At 36.2% G+C, this 21,988-nt stretch overlaps 1 protein-coding gene across 5 annotated transcripts in view; it reads right to left on the reverse strand.

Annotated features, from left to right (window-relative positions):
* Positions 1-21,988, reverse strand: part of UHRF1BP1L (UHRF1 binding protein 1 like) — a 50,519-nt gene that overhangs the window by 12,452 nt on the left and 16,079 nt on the right. For all 5 annotated transcript variants that reach the window (XM_042890196.1, XM_042890195.1, XM_042890193.1 and 2 more), the window contains exons 3-14: positions 21,928-21,966; positions 19,243-19,334; positions 17,385-17,574; positions 16,639-16,779; positions 15,945-16,115; positions 14,157-14,337; positions 12,711-12,794; positions 6,867-7,049; positions 6,674-6,771; positions 4,704-4,845; positions 3,788-3,981; positions 197-1,698 (exon numbers count right to left, since the gene is read on the reverse strand). In XM_042890196.1, coding sequence (XP_042746130.1) covers positions 197-1,698; positions 3,788-3,981; positions 4,704-4,845; positions 6,674-6,771; positions 6,867-7,049; positions 12,711-12,794; positions 14,157-14,337; positions 15,945-16,115; positions 16,639-16,779; positions 17,385-17,574; positions 19,243-19,334; positions 21,928-21,966 — 3,017 coding nt within the window. The remainder of the gene's footprint in view (positions 1-196; positions 1,699-3,787; positions 3,982-4,703; positions 4,846-6,673; positions 6,772-6,866; positions 7,050-12,710; positions 12,795-14,156; positions 14,338-15,944; positions 16,116-16,638; positions 16,780-17,384; positions 17,575-19,242; positions 19,335-21,927; positions 21,967-21,988) is intronic.

Here is a 21,988-nt window from a genome sequence, read left to right on the forward strand (position 1 = left end):
ATTTTATTTTCACTTTCATTTTATCTTTTACTGAACGCTACCACATATCTTCAGAATTTATATACTTGTAAAATTTTCATCTACTAGATGTTAGATAGGTCCACCTTCATTGATCATTATCACAAATACATGGACAAGACAAGATAAATATTTTTGAAATAGCAGTGAAGTTGATTTAGCATTAGATCTTCCATACCTTGAAGACTGGGATGCAAACATTCTAACTGAAGCCACCTTCTCTTTGTTGATTTCAAGCTCTTCGGATTCTAAGGCAGTTTCTGTTTCCAAGTCAGTGACTTGGTTAAGACAGGCTTCAGTTGTACCTTCCAGTTCATTTAACTTATTTGAGAACATATTTTTCTCATCCTCTTTATCAATGAAAAATTCTGTAGAATCTTCTCTCTTACTTAAAATGGACAGTGAATCCCTATGATGCAAGCCACTTCTGTCACTTAGAGGTCCATAGACCTCCTCTGAATCACTTCTACTAAAAAGCCCACTGCTTCCTCCTTCACTGGTATCTCCCAAACCTTTATCTGATGCATCATCTGAAAATGACATTCCTTTCTGAAAATCCATAGTACTGTCTGATTTAAACAAGAGAGGATCCATTAAAACGCCTTTAACTTCAACATTCGTAGGCTTACAGTCAGATACATAATCAATGTTATTAATACCAGCTTGTTCCATCTTATTATTGACTAACTTGTTTTCTGAAGTAAGAGCTTCCCCATTCCCCAAAGGAGAGAGCTCTGATGCCATGGGACTTCCTTCTTCCACAGCTGGAGACTTACATGGGTTTCCCTGAGTCACTGGGTGGAGTAGTAAGGCTAATTCTGCACTTTTCACTAGGAACCCTATGCAGATATCTGTTTGCTTTGCAGGTTTTCCTGTCACTGCTTCTACATCATTCCTTAAGTTTTCCAGGAGCAATACCAGAGATTCATGGAGAAACAGCAAGAAAAGATACTGGTAATGATTGATCTGCACGCTTACATGTTTTTGAACGTGGACAAGAACATGCACATCTGCATCAGAGGAAGAGCTTTCAGAAAGCACTCCTGAAGAGTCTGAAAAATGAGACATTTGAATGCCATTGGCCAAAGGTTCTGTCTCAGTGCTGTAATATTCTTTTAGAAGTTTTTTGCGTTGCAGTCTATTGGCAAGATCACTAGATTCACTTTTTGGAATGTTAAAAGCTGGCTGATTGTGTGATAAAAGCTCTTTTTGTGACTTTGCATATCGTAGTGGCTGGCAAATCCAAAGTGAAAGAGGGAATGAGTCCACAAAGCTAACAGGTCGCCCCTTCCCACTTTTCGTTCCTTCATAATCTATCCAAAACTGAGAAAAATGTAAGGCCCAAACATCAGTAGCTGCAGATGTCTTTAACGCGTATTTATTCAATTTGGGGATGATATAACCTTTATAAACATCATGCATTTTAGTATCTTGTTCGTGAGCATGTCTCTGGAAGATTGGATGTAGGAGATTAAAATTCTTCTGGGACTTAGGAAATGCTGTGAAAGTTCTGCTAAAAAATTCGCAGTCTTTGAAGTTCTGAAACAAAGCTTCAAGATCAGAGTGCCTGCAGTTTGGTGAGTATCTTGTATTTGTAGCAATCATCTCTGAACTTTGAATGGAAAGTGCACGAGGTTGATCTTTGTGAATTTCAAGTTTACTTTCAGCTGGAATTATGAACTGCAAGAGAGAAACATATTTCACCAAGTTATAAAGATGTAGATTAACTATACAATTAAAAATTTAATAATAGCAGCCACCACAAGAGCTAAAATACAGGAATGTAATTAGAATTTTATGAGAACTCAAGCACACTAATAAAGGAACAAGGTGTCATGGTTTTCCTGTGGGGGGAAGAGTGAGGAGGGCCTAGTTCCTCATTGCAGGCAATAGGCCCTCAATCCACAACAACATAAACGTCAGGCTTAGAAATTATATATTTCTTCCAATTTTTAAAAGGGAGCATGCAGTATCAAAAACTCAGTGCTCTTACAAAAACATATGGGACTCACACTTTTCTTCTCCAAAAGACTTAAATTTAGAGCAGCTGTGTTAGGCTAAATTTTCTAATTTCTTAGTTGAATTGAGAAATGGCTTGGTAGAAAGTTTCTCCAAGTATTCACAGTATTTAAAACTTTGAACTCCAAATTTTAATCCTCTTGTTTTAAATCTACTTTGTCAGATATGGTTTTTCCCTGCACTATTTCATTTGCACTGTAAAATAAAAATATATATATGTGTTAACACAGGTAATACCCTTAACATTGCAGAATACAGAAGAGGTGTTGTGTGACAATTATCTGAAAAACATCATTTTCTGCTAAGAAAAAAAAATAAAAATACACTCCAATTTCTAAAAATACTCAAAATATGAGAGTATTCTAGACTTACTTTTAACCTGAACACCTTTAGCTTGAGTTTTAATGGAAATGTGTATTAATGCCTGTTCCTGTATCTAATATAGCACTGTGCCCACACCCATTTTGCTGGTATCAGTGTTATAACACAAGGTATTATCACATCCTCATATTCTATCTAGAGAGATCAGAGTAAAAAATTCATCCTTACACTTAATAGACGGAAGTGACTAAGCCTTCCCCTCTAAATAAAAAAAACTCAGAACAAAATAACCAAATATGTAGCTATGTAGTAATTAAGTATAATATGCAAATATCATGCACACCAGTAATAAAGATTCATAACTGATTAGGAAGGAAAAAAAAAAGCAATTAAGATATAATTAAATAAATAATACGAATCAGAGTTTGAGGAATTGATGGGTACTTCAGTTCTACCTTCTCTTAGTTTAGTGGGCTATTCACATACAGTCATTAAATATTTTATCAGCCTGTACTTGTAGCTGACTGGTCATTAGCCCTAAATAATCTTGTCATTCAGCACCACTTCATCAGACCCTTTTAGAGATCCATTAAACATGAAGTGAGAGCCTTAAGAAGGCGACAGTCTTTCCATAAGCTGCTAAATTTTTAGAACCTTTGGAAACTCTCCTGTGGACGTTATTGAAAAGATGTTTGAAAAGATGTTTTTTTCACCTCTGAACCTTGAAAGCAAGAAAAAAAAAACAAAAAAAACAACTGATGGCTTGACAAACCTTCAGTTTCAAAGAAGACAAGGAAGACAAAAAGCTGATATAATAGAGCTGTACAGCTGTAGTATCTACTGCCATTCTTCTGGAACAAACATGCAGAGAACAGGCTTCTGTACCTGAACTACAGCACAGGGCCACTGTGAAACAGAAAACGGTAAAAGTGGGTTTTGGAGAAGGACACGTGCCTTCAAATGGAGTAGTTCCTTCATCCCAGAAATACCCTAACATAACCAGAGGGCTCTGATATGCTACAACTAGACGAGCAAAGAAAGTCACTTGCAAATATGAGGTTTTTGCTGTTTTAATACAGTTATCTTAATGTTAGATTTGAAGTTTTTTTTTCTTTTGCAAATGTAATCTTTACTGAACATAGTGAAATAAACATAGTGAAATATTTTTTGTTAATAGTCTTGGTTTAGACCTTTAACTAAAAGAAAAAAAAAAAAAAAAAAAAAAACAAAACACCGTAAGACATAGATTAATTAGTACCAAGAAAGAAGTTTGCTTTCAAATCATATTTGCATACTTTCCCTAAAGCAGTGCAGTTTATTGCATGGGTTGTTAGTTCATTTATTCCTTAAGCTGCTTGGCTAATAGCTTTCCAAAGTAAAACTATTTTCTTGCAAAGAACCTCAAAATCCCTCATTAATGGCATTATACCTTTAACATTAGTCCATCAACTCTGACATCAACATGTTCATCTGATTTTGAATTGTCATTTAACTTGTACATGGCCATGAACTGAATAAGGCTCTGTTTCAAATCCAACACAAACTGGTTTAGCCAAAGAATACTTCTCTCATCCAGGGTGAACTGTAAAGCATTCAGCTGGCCATACAAATTTGGACAAGGAACTGAAAGAGAAGACAAAACAAAATCATTAGAACACGTAAAACATTTAGGGATTTTGTGGGTTTTGTTTGTTTTTTCTTTAAAATAAGCATAGAGTCCTATTTTCACTTGTATTTTACATCAGAGTAACAGAAACCTACTCTTTTGGATAGGGGATGCTTAAAGTGATACACCTTTCCCTCACCTGAAGCAACAAATTCAATTTTTCACTTTAAATTACTAAAATACAGTGAAATCAGATGAGAGCAGAAGGCTGTCCTCATTACCAAAGAAGGGCAGGACCAAGGAGATTTGCTGCCCTCATGTTCCATCACCAAGAAAACCACTGACATTTCTGTAATACAGAACAGGGAGAGCCGTAACACATAAATGAAATGAGCTCCTGCAGATCTTTCATTGCATCTTAGATACAGCTACAGCAGTTGGAGTTTTTATGTGGCTAGGCAGTGTAACTACAGAAACGGTGTATGGTAAAGAATCAGTAACGTCTCAGTAAAAACATTATGTGTGTTTTCAGACTTAGTAAACTATGTCTGTAAAAGCCAGTATTTATAGGGATTTGTGAGGAGCAGAAATGAAGCAGTGTTGTGTCCTTTTCATTTAAAAAAACCCATTAACTGTTTTTGATCGTCAACCGGGAATTAATATTAAGCTTCATAAAAGTGAAAATTACATACTAGATTTATATATTGATTAAAAATATATATATATATATGTATCTTACTAGGAAAGTCCTTTCCATCTGGATAGTAATATTCAGTGAATTCAATATGAATAGCTGGCATTTCTGGTGGAAGATAAAGTGACTTCTTATTGCAAGAGACCAAAGTTTTAGGGGAAGAACGACACTGGTCTGCTGTTGAGACCTGTAGAAGATTAACTCTGTTAATATATTACATTTTATAAATCATTAAGCAGCCGTAGTTGCAAATCTTTCCTCTAGCAAGGTAACATTCTACTGCTCTCAGATGTAGACCCCCAACTACATAAAGCCAAACAAGAAATATCCAGTTGCCTTATAGTAGGAATCTGCACAGAATAGTTGCACAAGAAAACTATGTAGCATTAATGGTACCTGATCTCTTTCGCTCTTGTGAAGCAGGTCACTTTCAAAGACATTCAGTAGAAGCCTAAAGTAAACTGATATGTTTAATGGAAACGCTACAGTTTCCATATAAGCAATTATGTTAGGACATGGCATATTTGTATACCAACTCTCCAAAAGGGTCCTATATCTAGATGACATGGGATAAGCTAGATAAGTTTGTTAATAAAAAGTGTTATGATGTCCTTGCACTTCCAAAAGGACAAATTCCAGCACATGGGCCAATTGTGGACTGTAGACTGCTAAGCAAACTGTTCAGCTGTCCTAGCAGGAGTGTATAAATTCAGCTGTGCCCAAAGGTCTACTTTACAGGAGAATCAAAACATCACAGAACAATAACTTATCATTTCTGTTTTCTTCCACTGTAAACCGTGAATCAAGAAAGACATCACATTTTTATATATATTTGACTCAAAATTTCATGAAACATACCATAGTTAAAAATATACATTTCCAAAACAAAGCTCTTTCATCCAACACTTTTCAGGTCTGACTGCTATCTGAAGTTAGACAACTTTCTAATATCAGAAAGATGATGATATGTATGATGTATGATGATATATTTGTATTATTTTCACTGGAAATAATGAATAAATAACCTTTATAAGTCTGCTTCACTCCATGTAGCTATTTTGAAATTGCAAGTATCTCTGTATTAACACAGATTTAAAGTAATGGCATAGATAGACCTATCCAGAAAAATAGCTTTTTGTAAATTGTACAGAAAAAAAGACATTAAAAACATTGAAAAGGCAGCTGTGTAGGAAGGAGAAGACAACAAGCATCTGAAGAGCAGAAGACAAATGAAAACACTGGCAGTACAAAGTGATATTACAAGAACACTTGAAACCCAGATGAAAGCTCCTGGAAAGAAGCTCCAACCTCCTACTCAACCAGAAATGATATGGCTAAAAGCCCTGGAAAAAGGAATAAGACCAAGCAGAAGTAACAATGACTAAAGGAACACACTAGGCATTTTTGTTAGGATCTGAAATTTGGAGTAGGTCCTCCAATACCACTACCATTTCACAATTACATTCCTTCTCCAGTTGCTTTGTCTGCACAAAAAGTAAGCAACTAAAACTGCTAACTGAAACAAATAATAAAGTAACAGTTAAAGAATACTCAAAATCTCACTAGGTGAAAGAGGTGTTGGAGAACAATAAAAGCCTTCACTGAACATTTCATAAAAGGAAAAACAAACAAAAAGAAAACACTATGCACTTAGATATGCACTTAGGAAAGGAAAGCAATAAGAGAAGCATGAAAAAGAAAAGAACACATTAAAATTCTACGTACCTAAGAAAGAACAATGAAGGGTGAAAGTGTCAGGATTTGTGGGATGGCAGGAATTGCATCGAAAACATGATATGATATACGATTATGATAGGTGTCCTAATATAAAGTCAGCAAGGAAATATCCACCAATTTTGACATAGTAAAATCAAGTCCATAAAGGCCTAATCCAGTAATGAGTGGAAAGACTTCTATTATATTTCAATGGACTTTGGATCCCTCCTTGAAAAAACATACTTACACAGCAGTCAAGCTCAAAGTAGCCCCAGTTTTCTAAGCTCAAAGAAACACACCTGATATATATTGAAATCCGCAAGTCTAACCACAACAGGACAAGACATCAGTTTGCCCTTTGGCTGCTGGGAAGTTCCTTTCAGTGTCTGTTCCTTGCCTGTAGGAAAGTGATAGAATCAATGAAAACAAGTCACCTTCAGCATAGTTTTAATAGCTAATGGAATTAGAGCATTAGAGATGCAAGCAAAGGACCTGTTTGTGGCTTTTGAGGAGATACAGCAGGTGGTGATGTGGCAGGAGAACCTATGCCTTGATCCTTCACAGCCTGCTTAAGCAATTCAACATTACTTTTGAATTCATTTAATAACTCTTGGGCCCACCCACTTCTGGTTTTAGTGGCATCGCTATAATGCATCCAGTGATTGCAGCTGTCTCCTGAAAAGAAGAGGAAAATACTAATTCATTTCATTTGTAAACAAGCTTCTAACTGGGTAACAAATTTTCACTACTTCGCTACTGTACTTTATTCAAAATATAATCCCTTTGCATGCTGCAATTGTAGAACAATAGAAGTTAAAACATATGTTATAACAGAAGTTATACACTGCATAAGAAGCAAGTCACACAGCTTTATAAATTCACTCCGAAAATGACATAACATTGCTACCTATCTTTTAACACCACTAACTAATGCTAAAAAACATCACTTGGTATATCTAGTCCAGAGAAATTTGATGACACATTGATTTCTTATGTCAGAAGATGCAAAAAACCCATCTGATTCAGGAAAAAAAGGCCAATAGCAGGAAAACGTTCCCATACTCACTCTTTCTAATCTTAATTTTCCCTCCAAAACTTTAGGACAAAATTGTTGCTGGTCCCTTTTCAGAACTGAACTGTTTTGTTTCTCTAGCACCTTCATGGCACGCAACCAAGAAGATATGCACAATCAGACATAGCCTTAAAAATAAAAACATTATTTTATTCCTGACAAGTTTTTATTGATAAAGCATTCAAACAACTGAAAAAAACTGAGATCTCTTCTAACAGACTCTGTAAATACAGTCTACTAATCTGTTCAAGTATGCAGTACAAACAACTTTTACCAAGTGTCACACACTGTTCTTCAAATATCAGCACGTAAAAGCTTGCTACATTTTGAACTAACACTGGAGATGAGTAAATATAGCTGGTATTAAAACAGGAAAATGACTTGGAGAAAAGTATTTCGAGTCTGAATGTAAAGACTTTCACATGGAAGACACTGCAACAGAGAAATGTACCACAAGAGATGACATCTCACCCCATCCTCCTGCCTTCTAGTGTTTTCTGATGGTTATTTCTATCTTTCCAGCTAAGAAAGAAGAAGGAAGAAAGGGAAGAAAACAGCAAGAGTGCAAAAGGCAGAGGTACGTTAAATTCAAGCCCATGAAGTCCATGTGTTTTTTCCAAAACAGGGAAAAAGTAGGGTCACCTCAAACATTCGCACACAACTACAGGACAGCAGCATTGGAGAGAAAGGCTTCACCCTTCCTGAAAGTCGGGATAGGTGTGTTTCTCTGAAGCACCCCTACACTGACGCATGCACGTTACATGAAGAGCATGTAGGAGCAGCAGGAATTAGAGATGTGCATGCAGTTGCAGGGCTATGATCTCACTGGAACCACAGAAACACAGTGAGATAGCACATACAAGTGAAATGCTGCCAAGTATTGATACAAGTTCTCTAGGAAGAGCAGGCTGAGAAGGAAAGGATAGGGAGCTTCCCTTACTGTGAAAAGGGAGTTTCCCTTACAGGAATGCATGGAGCTCTGCTTTGGTGTGGATGATCAGCCAACTCAGAGCTTACAGGTCAAGGCAGACCAACATGGATGACAACGTGGTGGATATCTGCTAAAGACTATCTAATCATGGACACTATGAGGCACACTTCAGACAACAGGAAGTAGTATCACTTTCACAGACCTTCGTTCTCAAGGCAGACTTTAAATACTCCATAATCTGCTGGAATGACAACACATTAGGATGCAAGCAATCTATGTGGTTTCCAAAGGGCAAAGTGCAGCGATGAGAGCCTTCTAACAGCAGTCAGGAAGTCAAAGACAGGACCTGCTCTGCTGGACCTGATTCTTACGGGAGGGGGAGGGAAGAGTCAAACTGGGCAGGGATATGAAGTCACTCCAGCAACCATGAGATTATGACTTCAGGATCCTGAGGTGAAGAAACAAGGCAAAAAGAAGAATAACAACCCAGGACATCAAGAAGGCAGACTGGTGTACTTGAATTACTTTCATGGTGTATAATGCTATCCAGGAGAGCTATTGGATATTCAAGAATCAACTACAAGCCCAAGAATGGTCCACCTTGAAAAGCAGAAAATCAAACAAAAGTAGCAAGGGGCCTCTGCGAGTGAGCCAGGAGCTAATTCTGAATACAAAAAAGAAGGATATAAGCAGCAGCATGAGGTAATCCAGAAAGAATACAGAGGATAAGGATAGGAATGCCAAAGCGGACCTCATGGGTTGACATGATATGTGGTGAGACATGTGAAGAGCAACAAGAAACACTTTTACAAGTGTACTAGCAGCAAAAGTGAAAATTGGGCTTGCTGCTTTACTGAGTTGGGGACCTGCAGACAGAGCACATGCAGAAAGCAGAGGTATCCTGTGCCTTCTTTGCTTCATTCTTCAAAGTACTAGCACTTACCTTCCAAACTCCCAGGTCCCTGAGACCAATGTGGAAGTTAGAAGCAAGGAAGTCTTCCCCTCAGCAAAGGAGCATTAATCTAGGAAACATTTAAATAGATCAGACACATAAAAGTCCATGGGGTTCTGAAGAGATGCATACGAGAGCTGAGAAAACTGGCTAATGTCATGCAGAAGCTATTTCAAATCATTTTTGAAAGGTTACCAATGAATGGTAATCAAGACAGGTTCCAAAGGAATGGAAGAAAGCTTATTCCTATCTTTAAGACGTAGAATAAAAGGAGCCTAGTCAATCCTAATTCTTGGGAAGGCAAAACAATTCTAAAAAACAATTCAAAACACACTGAAGAAAGGAAGGTGATTGGGACTACTCAACATGAATTTGTGAAAGGGAAGTCATGCCTCATGAACTCTATTGCCTTTTATGGTTTGGTGGATGAGGAGCACAGAGCTGACACTGCCCACCTTGACTTTAGCAAGACTTTCAATATTAGTCCCATAACATGCTCAAAATGTTGAAGTATAGACTAGAGAAGTAGACAGTGAGGTGGATAGAAAACTGACTAAACTGACTTCAAAATGTTAGGATCAGCAGTATGAAGTCCAGTTGGAGGGAGTCATTGGAGGTGTACCCCAAGAGTCATTACTGGGGCCAATGTAAGTTCATTAATGACCTGGATGGTAACACAGATTGCAGCTTTGCACGTGGTACAAAAACAAAGAGAAAGTTAAAAAAATTAAAAAAAAAAAAAAAAAAAAAAGAGAGAGAAATCCAAGCCCTGGACAGGAATATTCCATTCAACTGTACAGGTTAGGATATGGCCAGCTAGGATCCAGCTTTGCAGAAAGAAACCCAGGAATCTAGGTGGACAACAAGCTGAACATGAACCAGCAACGTGTCCTTGGGGCAAACAAAGCCAACAGTATCTAGGACTGCTTAGGAAAAACACTCCCAGCAGCTCAAGAGTAACAATTTCTGCCCTTTGCTCAGCCATGGTGAGACCATATTGAGAGTGCTTGGTTCAGTTCTAGGCTCCCCAGTATTAGGAGGCCATGGATTTAGTGGAGCAAACCCAAAAAAGGTTACAACTTTGCTTAAGAAACTAGAACATCTTTCAGACTAAGCAAATTTGAGATAGCTAGAACTGTTCACTCTGGAGAAAAGAAGGCTCAGAAGATCTCATCAGTGTGCATTTACATCAGGTATTTACCTGATGGGAAGGTAAAGAAGATGGAGTTGCATTCTTCTCAGTGGTACCCACTAATAGGACAAGAGGCAAGAAGCATAAACTGAAATACAGGAAATCCCACCAAAACTAAACAAAAGCTTTCTACTGTGATTACCGTGTGTGTAATTAAACATGGGCTTAGGTTGATCAGGGAGATTGTACAGGCTCTATCCTTGAAGCTATTCAAAATCTAACTAAACACAATCGCAGGCAGTTTACTTTAGGTGACCTTGCTTTAGTTGGATAGATAGTTTCAGGGATAGAGGATGGGGCTAAACAGCCTCCAGACGTCCCTTCTATCTTCAATTACTCTACAGTTCTATACATGGGGATATCGTAGCCACATTTATCTGTAACAAAATGAAGAGATAAGCCAGACTGCAACAAGAAAACAGCATTTTATTGTGTTTAGCACTGATGTTGTTACAATTTGAATTCATTGCTGATTACCCAGGAAGATAATGCTATCCTGTTTCTCATATTATCTCAATATATCTGCTTGATCAAGAATTTCCTTGACTGAAAAATATTCTGCATCATGGCAAAGCAGTAGCTTTCTCTGATTGTCACCCAGCAGCACATCAGCTGCACAGATAACAGATCTGCTACAAGCAATTCTTCTAGAGCAATTCTGGAAGGACAAATAAAGAGATGGACTGCTGTACAGACAGCTTTAAGAAATCCAACAATCTGGCTTATGCTTCAATTACGACAGTCAATGGGTCCAATCCTGTTTCACTTTCCTGAAGTTATTATCAAAGGCTAATTGCTGGAAGGATTGATGCTCAATGGATTACAAGTTTGCCATATGGCAATTATGCCTCACATTCCCATTGGTCTTGCTGTGGTCAACTGCAAACTAAGAAGCAAACAAAAACCCATAAGAACTCAATCGGCAAACACTATTAATTATTACGGGCTTCTTCCAGAAGGGTTAATTTTAATTTCCAGGAATGTTGTACCAAAAGAGGCATTTCTAAATATTTCATAGGCCAGAAAAGTACCAAGCAGAACAGTCTAGTAACCTTTTTCCCTTGTGTAAAAGGTCTCTCCCACCTGTGACAATAGTTTGCCCTTAGAATTGACACACTATTCTAATACAAAGATGACAACTTCTTATAGGAAAAGAAAAAGAAACCTTTGACAGAGTTTTATTATAGCTGTTTCTCAAACATGTTTGTGTAAAACATCAGTTAAAACTTCAGGAGAACACTACATTTGCTCTACAGATGACATATTCTACTTCTGGTTTTGTGTGGTGGGAGTCAAGTCCCTCATATCCATTACTCTTAAAGTATTCTCAATCAGCTTCCAACATGCCTGTCCAAGATTCTGCAGTTCGTGCTTCAGCTTCCAAAAGAAAATTCCTCCAAAAGAAAATCTAATTATTATTTCTTTTCTGTCTTCCACGTTTTCTTAGAGGAGATCTCACAGAAAGCATAAGTAGTGAGATCGTGCTTACACCCAATCATAGAAGGAATCACTTATGAATGAAATATATCAATATCACAGGACTCCATTCACAACCATAAGTGACAATGACCTGCAGCAAGCTACTGCTAATTCATGTTTTTAATGCACTTAGATATCACTCCAAAGTAACTGAACTTCCTTCACTGTACTGAATTCGATCTCAAGTTCAACAGATTAATTTCCTCTCTTCCTTATTAATAGCTGCTGGAACTATTATTTTTCTCAAATTTCTGAAAAACACATTTACTAGAAATGATCTGTAGGAAATGAGTATTGTTTATAAATGGACAGAAAATCATAGACTTCTATACAGAAAGAAGCCTGCTGTATTAAAAGGCTGCATCTGATTCCTGTAGATACCCAGCTAGCAAATTCTCAATCTGATGTACTGCCTTCTGCTGTCAAAACAATTCTTTCCATGTCAGAAATGTGTAAACACCGTTTTGTTGGCCAAACAAAACAGTGAACTGGAAAACTTTTTGGCATTGAACAGTTGTTTTACAGGAATAAAATTTGTTTCAAGTTGTTGCTTTTGTTGCTTCATCTTGAATGTTGAAAGTGAACATTTCAAGTGTTTACAACATTATTAACCAAGCCTTATACATATACTTCTTTTGTTGTCCTTGCTGTTGTTGTTAGTAACTTAGCTACATAGTTACATGCACAGGTAATGCACAACATGTTCATACCTGCTTTGTGGAATGGGTAATAGTCCACCGTTAAGTAGCTGAAAGAAAGCTGCATGGCTCCTCCTGTTACACGTCTATTTGTATCTGTAAAATAAAGCAATGCTGCTCTGCAAACCTTAGATTTAGGATCGTAATTCTCATGTTCATGCATTCTCTGAAACACTTAACAGCTACTACTACTACTAGCTCTCACTACATCCTCACTAATCTCCCTTAAAATTTTCATTCTGGTGGTCTTTGCTGCTTTCAATAGACCAGATCTATGTCCTGTATTCAGTCATTACTAACAACTGCGCATTGCTTTAAATGCTACCAGAAAGTAAATGCAATTCTTTGTACACAAACACCTCAAGTTTACCTGAATGAAAACTCTTCATACTGAAGATTATGATCAGTAATTCAAAGACAACAGGCTTACTTTCCAGAATACTGAAGATATAATCTTTTTTATCTGACAAGATATTATTGCAGTGAAGAAAGTTTCTGAGTATTCAGTTCTGGTTTTTCTACTATTACATTTCAAACTTTATAGCAAAAAATGTAACGGATAAAAAAAAAAAAAAATCTTAAGAACAATAAATTCCAGATTAAGCAGACATAGTGATAGATATATTTCCTAAGTAGAGGAGAGCCTTATGCTCTGCTTCTGAACAAGTATCTCCCAAAATCAGAGAAATATATCCACTAAGTTTTATGTTTTTCTCTCTCTTCTTCAGAGGACTTTGTATCTCCCCATACATTTTCCAAACAACACTTATATATCATCCTCTTCTGATCACTTTAAAAGGCATGAAAAATGTAATTTGCTTTTTTTTTTTTCTGATTATAAATATGGTCCACTGCAGTAGCCTCTCATTAATGAAGTACATGGATTACAGAAAAAATAAGAACATACACTACAGACAACATCAGAACATTTGTTTCATTCTTCCCAGTTGCAGAACATCCTAAAATCTCTAAATCAGCAACAGACAGGGTTGCTTTTTTGTTAGTCTAAACTATCTGTATTTTATAAGGAATATTACTCGAGTATATTTTACAGTGACTCTGTCAAGCCAGAGTACTACTGCCACAGCATTCCTGAGAGCACAGCAAAGCTGGCATACAAAGGAAAATCAGCAGAAACAAACTGGGCAAAATCAGTTTCTACAAGACAGGAAAAGAACTGAAGGTGCTTGGACTGTTAGCATGTGTTTTTTTTGGTTGTTTTTTTTTTTTTTTTTTTTTTTTTTTACATTTATTCTAAAATAACTGCACTTAGTAATGAAACCTTGTCTTGAAGGTATCTAGCCAACGTTAGATGTGCCTAGAGACACAGGAAGACAATTACTTTAAAATAAAAACTGTTAATTAACATTGTTGGATTCTTCAAAATTTTTCCTAAGGACAAATATGGTTCACAGGTATGTTACATAAAATAAGTACATAAATAAATAAAACGGTTACCTTTCTCTTTAGAATGGATGTCATCACATATATGTAGGTCCAAATGGGAGATTACTAAGTGATGAGAAGTTTCCTTAACATCGAAATCATTAAACAACTTTACTATTGCATCATTTTGATCAGGTGCTGCTGTAGTCTGGTGTGCTTTCACCTGCTGAGAGCTGGGTGCAGGAGCTGAGCTCTGAAAATATTTAGTCATATCAATGCATAGAAGTTATTTCATTCCATCAAGCATAAAACCACCACAATATTTTTCTTACTTAAAACAAAAACAAATCCTTCGAATAAAGAAATGTCCACATCCTATATGAGCACTTTGGATCATTAATGAGATTTATGAGTACTGTTTTAGAATACAGCTAAGTTGAAATATTGGCTAAGTGTCACAAAGATGCAATGATGATTAATGTCCCACCTTTTCCTTCCCACGTCTTTAACACCCTGATGGCTGCAGCACTAGTACTTCCCTAAATTTTGCTGCAAGCTGTTCAAGAAACTAAACTAGCAGAAAAAACATCCATTTTGATTCTACTCACTTATTTCCCAAACTACATCACTATATGGTCAAACATGAGCTAGCACTACGGTAAGGGAATTAGCAAGATGTAGGTACAGACAATTGAAGAATTAGGATCTCCCTGCTCAATAACAGCTGCGTGCTTGCTGTAGCTGAATCATCAAATCACCCTGCAAATCATCAGGACCACAAGTACTGAGCTCTGCATTACAGTACACCAGTTTTATTGGATGAGATTCTACAGTACAAGTTCATGTTCAACTATTCTTTACACAGCCTTTGCACCCTAGTCTTTAAATTCATTTCTTCCTGGTAAAGACACTGCTTGCTTATAAGCCCAATAATTTCCTTCATCGGTGAATTTGCGTGGCTAAACAGCACTCCCAAAATAGGGAGATGAGAGGGATGAAATATCAGACACATCAGAAGAAATATGCATATTCTGTTGTGAAGGTTGTTACAGGAATTACTGACTCAGATTGGAGTCCCTGGAGGCGTTGATGAAATGTTTAGACGTTGTACTAAGGGACATGGTCTACTGGGGAAATACTGATGGTATGTGGATGGTTATTGGAGGTCTTTTCCAACCTTGGCAATTCTATGATTCTATAGTTCTTAGTACTGAATTTTTATAGAACTATTTTTTATCAGTGTATTTGTGCTCCTTCTTCGCAGACAACAGGTCCCTCCCACAACACTCATGAACTCATGAACCAGCCTCACAGGTCTAGTCAGCTATATGCTGTCATCTGAAAGATGACAAAGATTTATGTAAGATTATCTTACACGCAGCACAAATATCAGACCTATGTCAGCACATATTTGTTAAAAGTAGAATTATCTTTCATTATGTGTTCCAACAAGACAGCTGTAAGAAGGAAAGCTCTTATTAAATCTTAGTATTTCAGTACCATGAAAACAAACAGTTTAAACCAGTACAGTAAGCATATCTAACTACACACTGAGATTACTTTGGTGTCTCTCAAATTTGTTTCTTTTTAATTATTAACCAGAACATGTTTTGAGAAGAAGTTTACTAAATAATCAATTGTTAAGTAAAACAGAAGCCAAACTACTCTGTACATGGATAAACAAATGGAATTTTCCTTCCTGACATCAGTATAAAAAACCTTGTAAAATAAAGTGTATTTTATACTACCATGATCATTGCTAATGTAATTTGGGATATACAGTTGAATGAAAACGAATAAACTTGCATTCTCAAAAATCTATTGACCACACTGTATTGAATTTTAAAACATGCCTCATACCTGTGTTGTTTCAGAAGCCAAGCTTTTTCTCTGTTCTGTTGATTTCTCTATGGCTTCACTAAGAGATTTGGCATACTGCACCATGGCTTTCAACTGGGAATCAGTCAAAACCCACAGCAAGTCATCGAGGATCAGAACCAGTTTTGATGCCACTACATTACAGTCCTTTAGCTGTAGAATAAAAATTTGAGTTTCAAATATCAAATGATAAAAAAAAAAAATGTTGACTAAAACCCCGAAGTTCCTAAAAAGTAGATCTCTTGCATACTGAATATAATTTAAAATAGTTTGTATTACATCTCTTACTAATTAAAAGATTTCTATGATATACAAAGGACTCCATAGTTGTGCCTCACTTTTCTCTTCTGTGGCATGCACTGAATACTAAACTGGTTACCTAACCATAAGGAATACAAATTTAGTCTGAATCTAGAGAAGTAAAGCAAAATCCATAATTAAAGATCTGGAGATCAAATTGTTTTATTAGAAGAACCCGTGCAAGTTCTTTAGCTTTAAATTCTGAGAGCAAAACTACTTGTGCACACTACAGGCTTAAAGTTACTACAGATTTACTTTAGGGAATTCCACAGTTTATATGGATTGAAAAAATTTACGATGTGTACAGATGCACAGAAATTATGAGTTAAATATGAATTCATAAAATAATGAATTATTTCAAACTTTTTAAATTTACCCTTCTTTTAAGTGTGACCCTAATTTTTGATTGATTCGTAATGAGTCGAACTGGAGCGCTCATGATTTCATGCTTCGAACTCTGAATTGCATCCGCTTCTATTCTGATCATCTGCCAGTTAATCTCCTTAAAAGTCAATACCTTTAAACAGAAACAAGGACAAAAAGACATTTATGGAATATTAGTTTACTTCTCCCACAGTATGTGCAGATGTGCACGTGTAGACACAAACACATCCTTCATGCAGGGCCATATGAACAGAACAAGAACATTTTACTCATTTATCCCAGTCAGAGGTGACAGGAATTAATACCTGATCTTACTCTCTACCTCCAGAAAGTCACAGGAACATCACGTGACTTCCAATCAGTATTTAAAAAATTCTTTTTTCTTCCTGCATTCTTCACGCCGGCTGCAGATTGCATTAAAATGATCACTGTTTTGGAGAATGTAAGAGTGGAATATTACATAAGCTTGCACTGGCTTTTGTACTTTGCATCAATTTTGACCACAGCTGGAGGCATAACCTTTGTTCTCACTCACATCTACCTTGTGTTCATAGAAGACAGCTGAAATTACGGAGAGCAGTGTCTCCATTCCTATTAACAGTGTGTTTCCTAAACTGTGCAAGTTTGCAGTTCAAGTGCCTCCAATTGTACCACAATAGCAATATATTAAAAAAAAAAAAAAAACACAAAAAAAAAAACCAAACCACCACTAAAGAAAATACTAAAGAAAATATTTACCTCTCCACGTTGAGCTTCTTGTATCCTGGTAAACCTCAGGTCAGCATGTTCCCAGTTTGCATTGACACTGTATATTCTTAGTTGGGAAAGTTCAAACGAAGCATTAAAAGCTTTTGCACCAATCCTTATTACTATGGAGTTCACAGACACCGAAATTCCTTCTACCACTTTTTCAGCAAAACCATATTCACTAAAAGGTGAAATGCAAACATATTAATTGTGCATCAAATGAAATGGCACAAACTGTACTTATTAAACAGCTGAAATGCAACATGATGCAAACCATGAAAGAGGTTCCTAATGTATTCTTCTCCAGTTGCAAATTTTTGTTAAATATATTTGACCGACTTGACAGTACTTCCTCCTCCACCCTACAGTCTCAAAATGATCATTAAAGAACATATTTTGGGCAATGATGGATTTCCATAAACTATAACAATTAATGCAACTTAGCATATTTATAACAGATTTTATTTATTTTTATGTAAGAGGACAGTCTACACTATTACTCCTCCTTCATGCCATTTTATTTGACAGTTCCAGTCTGGCTAGTATTAGTTTCTATGAGCTAAGTTCTACCACCTATTAATATGAACATACTGTTTTGTATATAGAAAAAGGTAAAGTATTTGTTTTGCTTCATTTTATAAATAAAGGCATCCTACACAGTTGAATCAATTTAACATCTATTCCAGTAGTGAAAAAACTGAAGCAGTTGCACCTAATGCTTTAAATAAAAATCTTAACCGTTCTGAACATTCTAGGCTAGTGAACAAAAACATCTATTTAAATATGTTTTCAGAATTTAAAATTATTTGGCTTTGGATTTTTTTCTTCTTGTTTACAGTTTGTCATTCCTTTTCCATTTCATAATTGCCATCCTACAGAATCTCTATGGCAGTGACTTTCAGGTTGTGCTCTAAGAGACCCATGGACCTCGTCTAAGCATTACACAAAAATTAAAATAAGAAAATCAACTGTACTGTCAAATTAATTTCTCTATAAACGGATCATTGTTCATATATGGACATTGTTGCATTGCCTCCTACGGTACTGACCTAAAACCAGGCCAGGACCAAATGACTGCACGTATACACCAATATGATGGACAGCAAAATGGCATTTATTACACGTGAACTCTAGTTTATATAACCTATGTGCTTCGTCTACTCCCCTAAGGGCACGTGCCACACATCAATTATAGAGCAGGGAGAGGGCCTATCGCGTCACATCCCGTGGGGCGGTCTCGCAGTCGCCCACAACAGGACATATGTTCATATATGGATATATATGGATATGTCTATTGAAAAATGTTTTGATTCCATAAGAAGATTGGAGGAGAGAAAAAAAAAACAACCTGCTGTAATAGTATATTTTCCCCCCCAAATTATGTGACATTTGGGCTACATAACATGTATTAAAACCTTCAGAAAGATCTGGATGATAAAATAAAGGAACTAGAGTTTTAGAATACCTCTCTAACAAATAATGCTAATAATGTTTATCAGATAAAAAAAAAGACATACACATCCCAAAATTATGTAATTTTCCAAAAAAGCTGAAGATAGTAAGCTTTCAGAAAATTAAATACATCAAATAAAATGAGTATATTTTTGATGGAGTAGTTACACTGAAATGAAACATTTCTAGCAAGTTGCGTATACAGTTCAGATGTTCTTTCCAAGCTTAGGTCTGAAATTAAACATTTCTATCTGCATATCTAACTCCACACAACAATAACAAAAAGAGTTGCAGTATCATGCTTTAGGAAAGACACAGGGCCTCCAAGTGTCCTACACTATTTGGAAAGAGAAGCTTAAACTTCTTGTTTTTAGATCGAGTCACAATTGTCACTGACCTCTGTCCTGATGCAGTTGCTATAGGAGAAGGTCCATTAGGGGCACGTGGCTCTTCACATGTGCTCATTTCCATTACAACTTTATCCAAGGACTAGAGAAACAAAACAAAACAATGGAGACACAAGAGGTAACAAAGTGAAAAGCTGACATACGAAGAACAAAAAACACTGAAAAGCTTTTTGTAAAGATTTGGTAAAACTTTTCTCATGGTGTCATTTTCCTGTAAACCTTTGTAAATTACCAGAGTTATTTTTTATTAACTTGTTCATATAAATTTACATATTTTAAGAATTCTAACAGATAGTCCCAGTTTAAGACTGGATTGCAGAATTCCAGATCTCTAATCATTATTTACCCATCATATGTACTTTCATAAAGAGAATTTTGAAAGTGACATGTTTTAATGCATCCTAATGTGGATTTTCTTCCCATATGTTTGTTCTTACAGTGAAACATTAAACACAGCTCAATATGTTCACAAAATTTTAATGGAAAGCATTTTAACCTAGTCCACTAGAACTGGTAATAGATGAAGTTTAGTGCTGCATCTTTAAGATGAAGTCTGTATGTAAAACTCTTAACTAACCTAGCAGAAGTATCTTATAAATAGATACGTCCTAGTATAATTTGCAACGTGTTGTATTCTAGCATAACTGTACGCAGTCATTGTATTTTTGGTACCTGAGTTGGGATCCTTACAAAAGGAGCAGGGAATTAAGGGAATGAGACACCTAAAGCCTTAAATGAAAATAGGATTTATTTAAATAGCAGAGCTAGAACACAAATTATACATATTGCATAACAACGGAGATGGAGAACGTGAACACACCAAAAAGCAACAATTTATTTCTAACTAAGCAAATCCAGCAATCTCCTAACTTAAAGTGCAACGTTCATTATCCACATTTGTGACACACACTCAGAAGTCTACTGATTTAAGGTGCACAGTTCTGCAATCTTGTCCCATTTCAAGCTCATTAGAGACTCACCAGCTAATATTTCATTCTGTCTATCTCTGACATCATATCACGTCATCTGAATCCTCCATTTACTCCCTCTCCAGTCAGACATAACACATGAAAAGCTTTGTCCTCAAACCCAGTTTTTTCACAGGTCAACCTGCTCTACCTACTGCACTTCATTACTGTAGTCACTGTGCCCATCTCCATGTTTCCTCCACAAACATTTTTCTACAATGCTCTTATCCATGAACTGCACTGACAGCTGCCTGAAAGTCAAAAGTTCCAACTTTGTATTTTCTTATACTTCACCTTATTGCAACTCTTAGAAGGAATATTAACTGTTAAAGGTAAATCTGGACATCTTAAACCAATTTTCTCTGCTGTCTCAGTGAATAAGTTGCTTTGCAAAACAACATAGAAAAAAATGAAAAACTAATCCCTTACTTTGGGAAGACAGAGGAAAATAGACTTATTCTGTTTATCCTACCATTTTGGATGTTTGATCACTCTTTTAAGGCTACATTAAGACCACTGGAAGAATTTTCTTTGCTACATGACTCATGCAAAGAACAGCAGGGCACTGATTTCAGGACTGTAATAGAAGTAAAAGTTTACTAAGAACACCTAGATGTAGACACCTGACTATTGATTCCCCCCTAGAAACTGTATGTACTCTGACTCAGTTCCAAGCAAGCACCTTTAGCTATGGGGAAAAAAAAAAGAAAAAGAAAAAGAAAAAAAAGCAATTAGGGAAAATTACTGAAAAGGTAATCAGATTTCAGGCAGTAAAAATATCTCAGTCAAAACAGTGAAAATTTAGAGATGCAATAAAGGGCTTAAGGTGGACATTTAGGCCTTCACATTTGTCTGCTTTGAGAAATCAGAAAGCCTGTTGTACAATTCACCACTGAACAGTCATCTTTTGATATCTGTTTTCAACTAGTAGATTTGTTCAAGAGAAACTTTATGTAACAAAGGTGACCTTGAAAACAATCTCAGCCCCAAAGGCTGCTAAGGTAAGTCCACAACAAGCAAAGCAAACAACCAGGTCTTGTTACTATAGGTCTGTATGTAATCTTTAAGAATAGCATGGCTTAAACCAATTTCCTAATTTAGCAATTGCATCTCACAGTCAAGAGGTTGAATCATCCCGCTCCAGCATTACCATGCTTTAAGCTTTGTGTGTCAGGAAAAGCAGTACAGACATCAGTGTATTACAACTAGGTCACTAGCAAATCCGTCAAGTATTTAAAACATGTTTTTTTCCAAGTCTGATTCAGAGCTGAGGAATTAGAAGCACTTTCAGGAACTCACTGCAAATCCAGGAAACACAACTATTAAAGGACAATTCAATCATAAGCAAATCCAATTAAGAAGTTTAGCCACCATCAAGTATGTTATTTCTCATGCTAACCACAATTCCCAGCACACTTGCTAAAAAAAAAAAATAAAGAACAAAACAAATGCTATTTCTTGCATTTATTTTACTCTGGTTTTGAGTCCTATTTCCTATTTCTACATCCTATTTATATACAAGCTGTAACCTAGGTTGCTACAGTAATCCTGTTAATGTTAACCATATCAAACCTATTGAAGAGGTTTAGTTAGTAAGCGACCATTAATGTTTCAACTACTTCTAGGATCAATTTGAGAGAAAGATACAAACATTTGAGATAAATTCTGCTTTGTATTCTATATTTAGGAGCTGATTTCAGAACTCACCAAAGAGATGGGATGTGTTTTCAATTTTGTCCATGGTATCTGCAAAGGAAAATATTGTCCT

The sequence above is a fragment of the Lagopus leucura genome, unplaced genomic scaffold (genome assembly GCF_019238085.1).
Source record: "Lagopus leucura isolate 7727_CA_CO unplaced genomic scaffold, USGS_WTPT01 Super-Scaffold_100159, whole genome shotgun sequence".
Taxonomy (NCBI): Eukaryota; Metazoa; Chordata; class Aves; order Galliformes; family Phasianidae; genus Lagopus; species Lagopus leucura.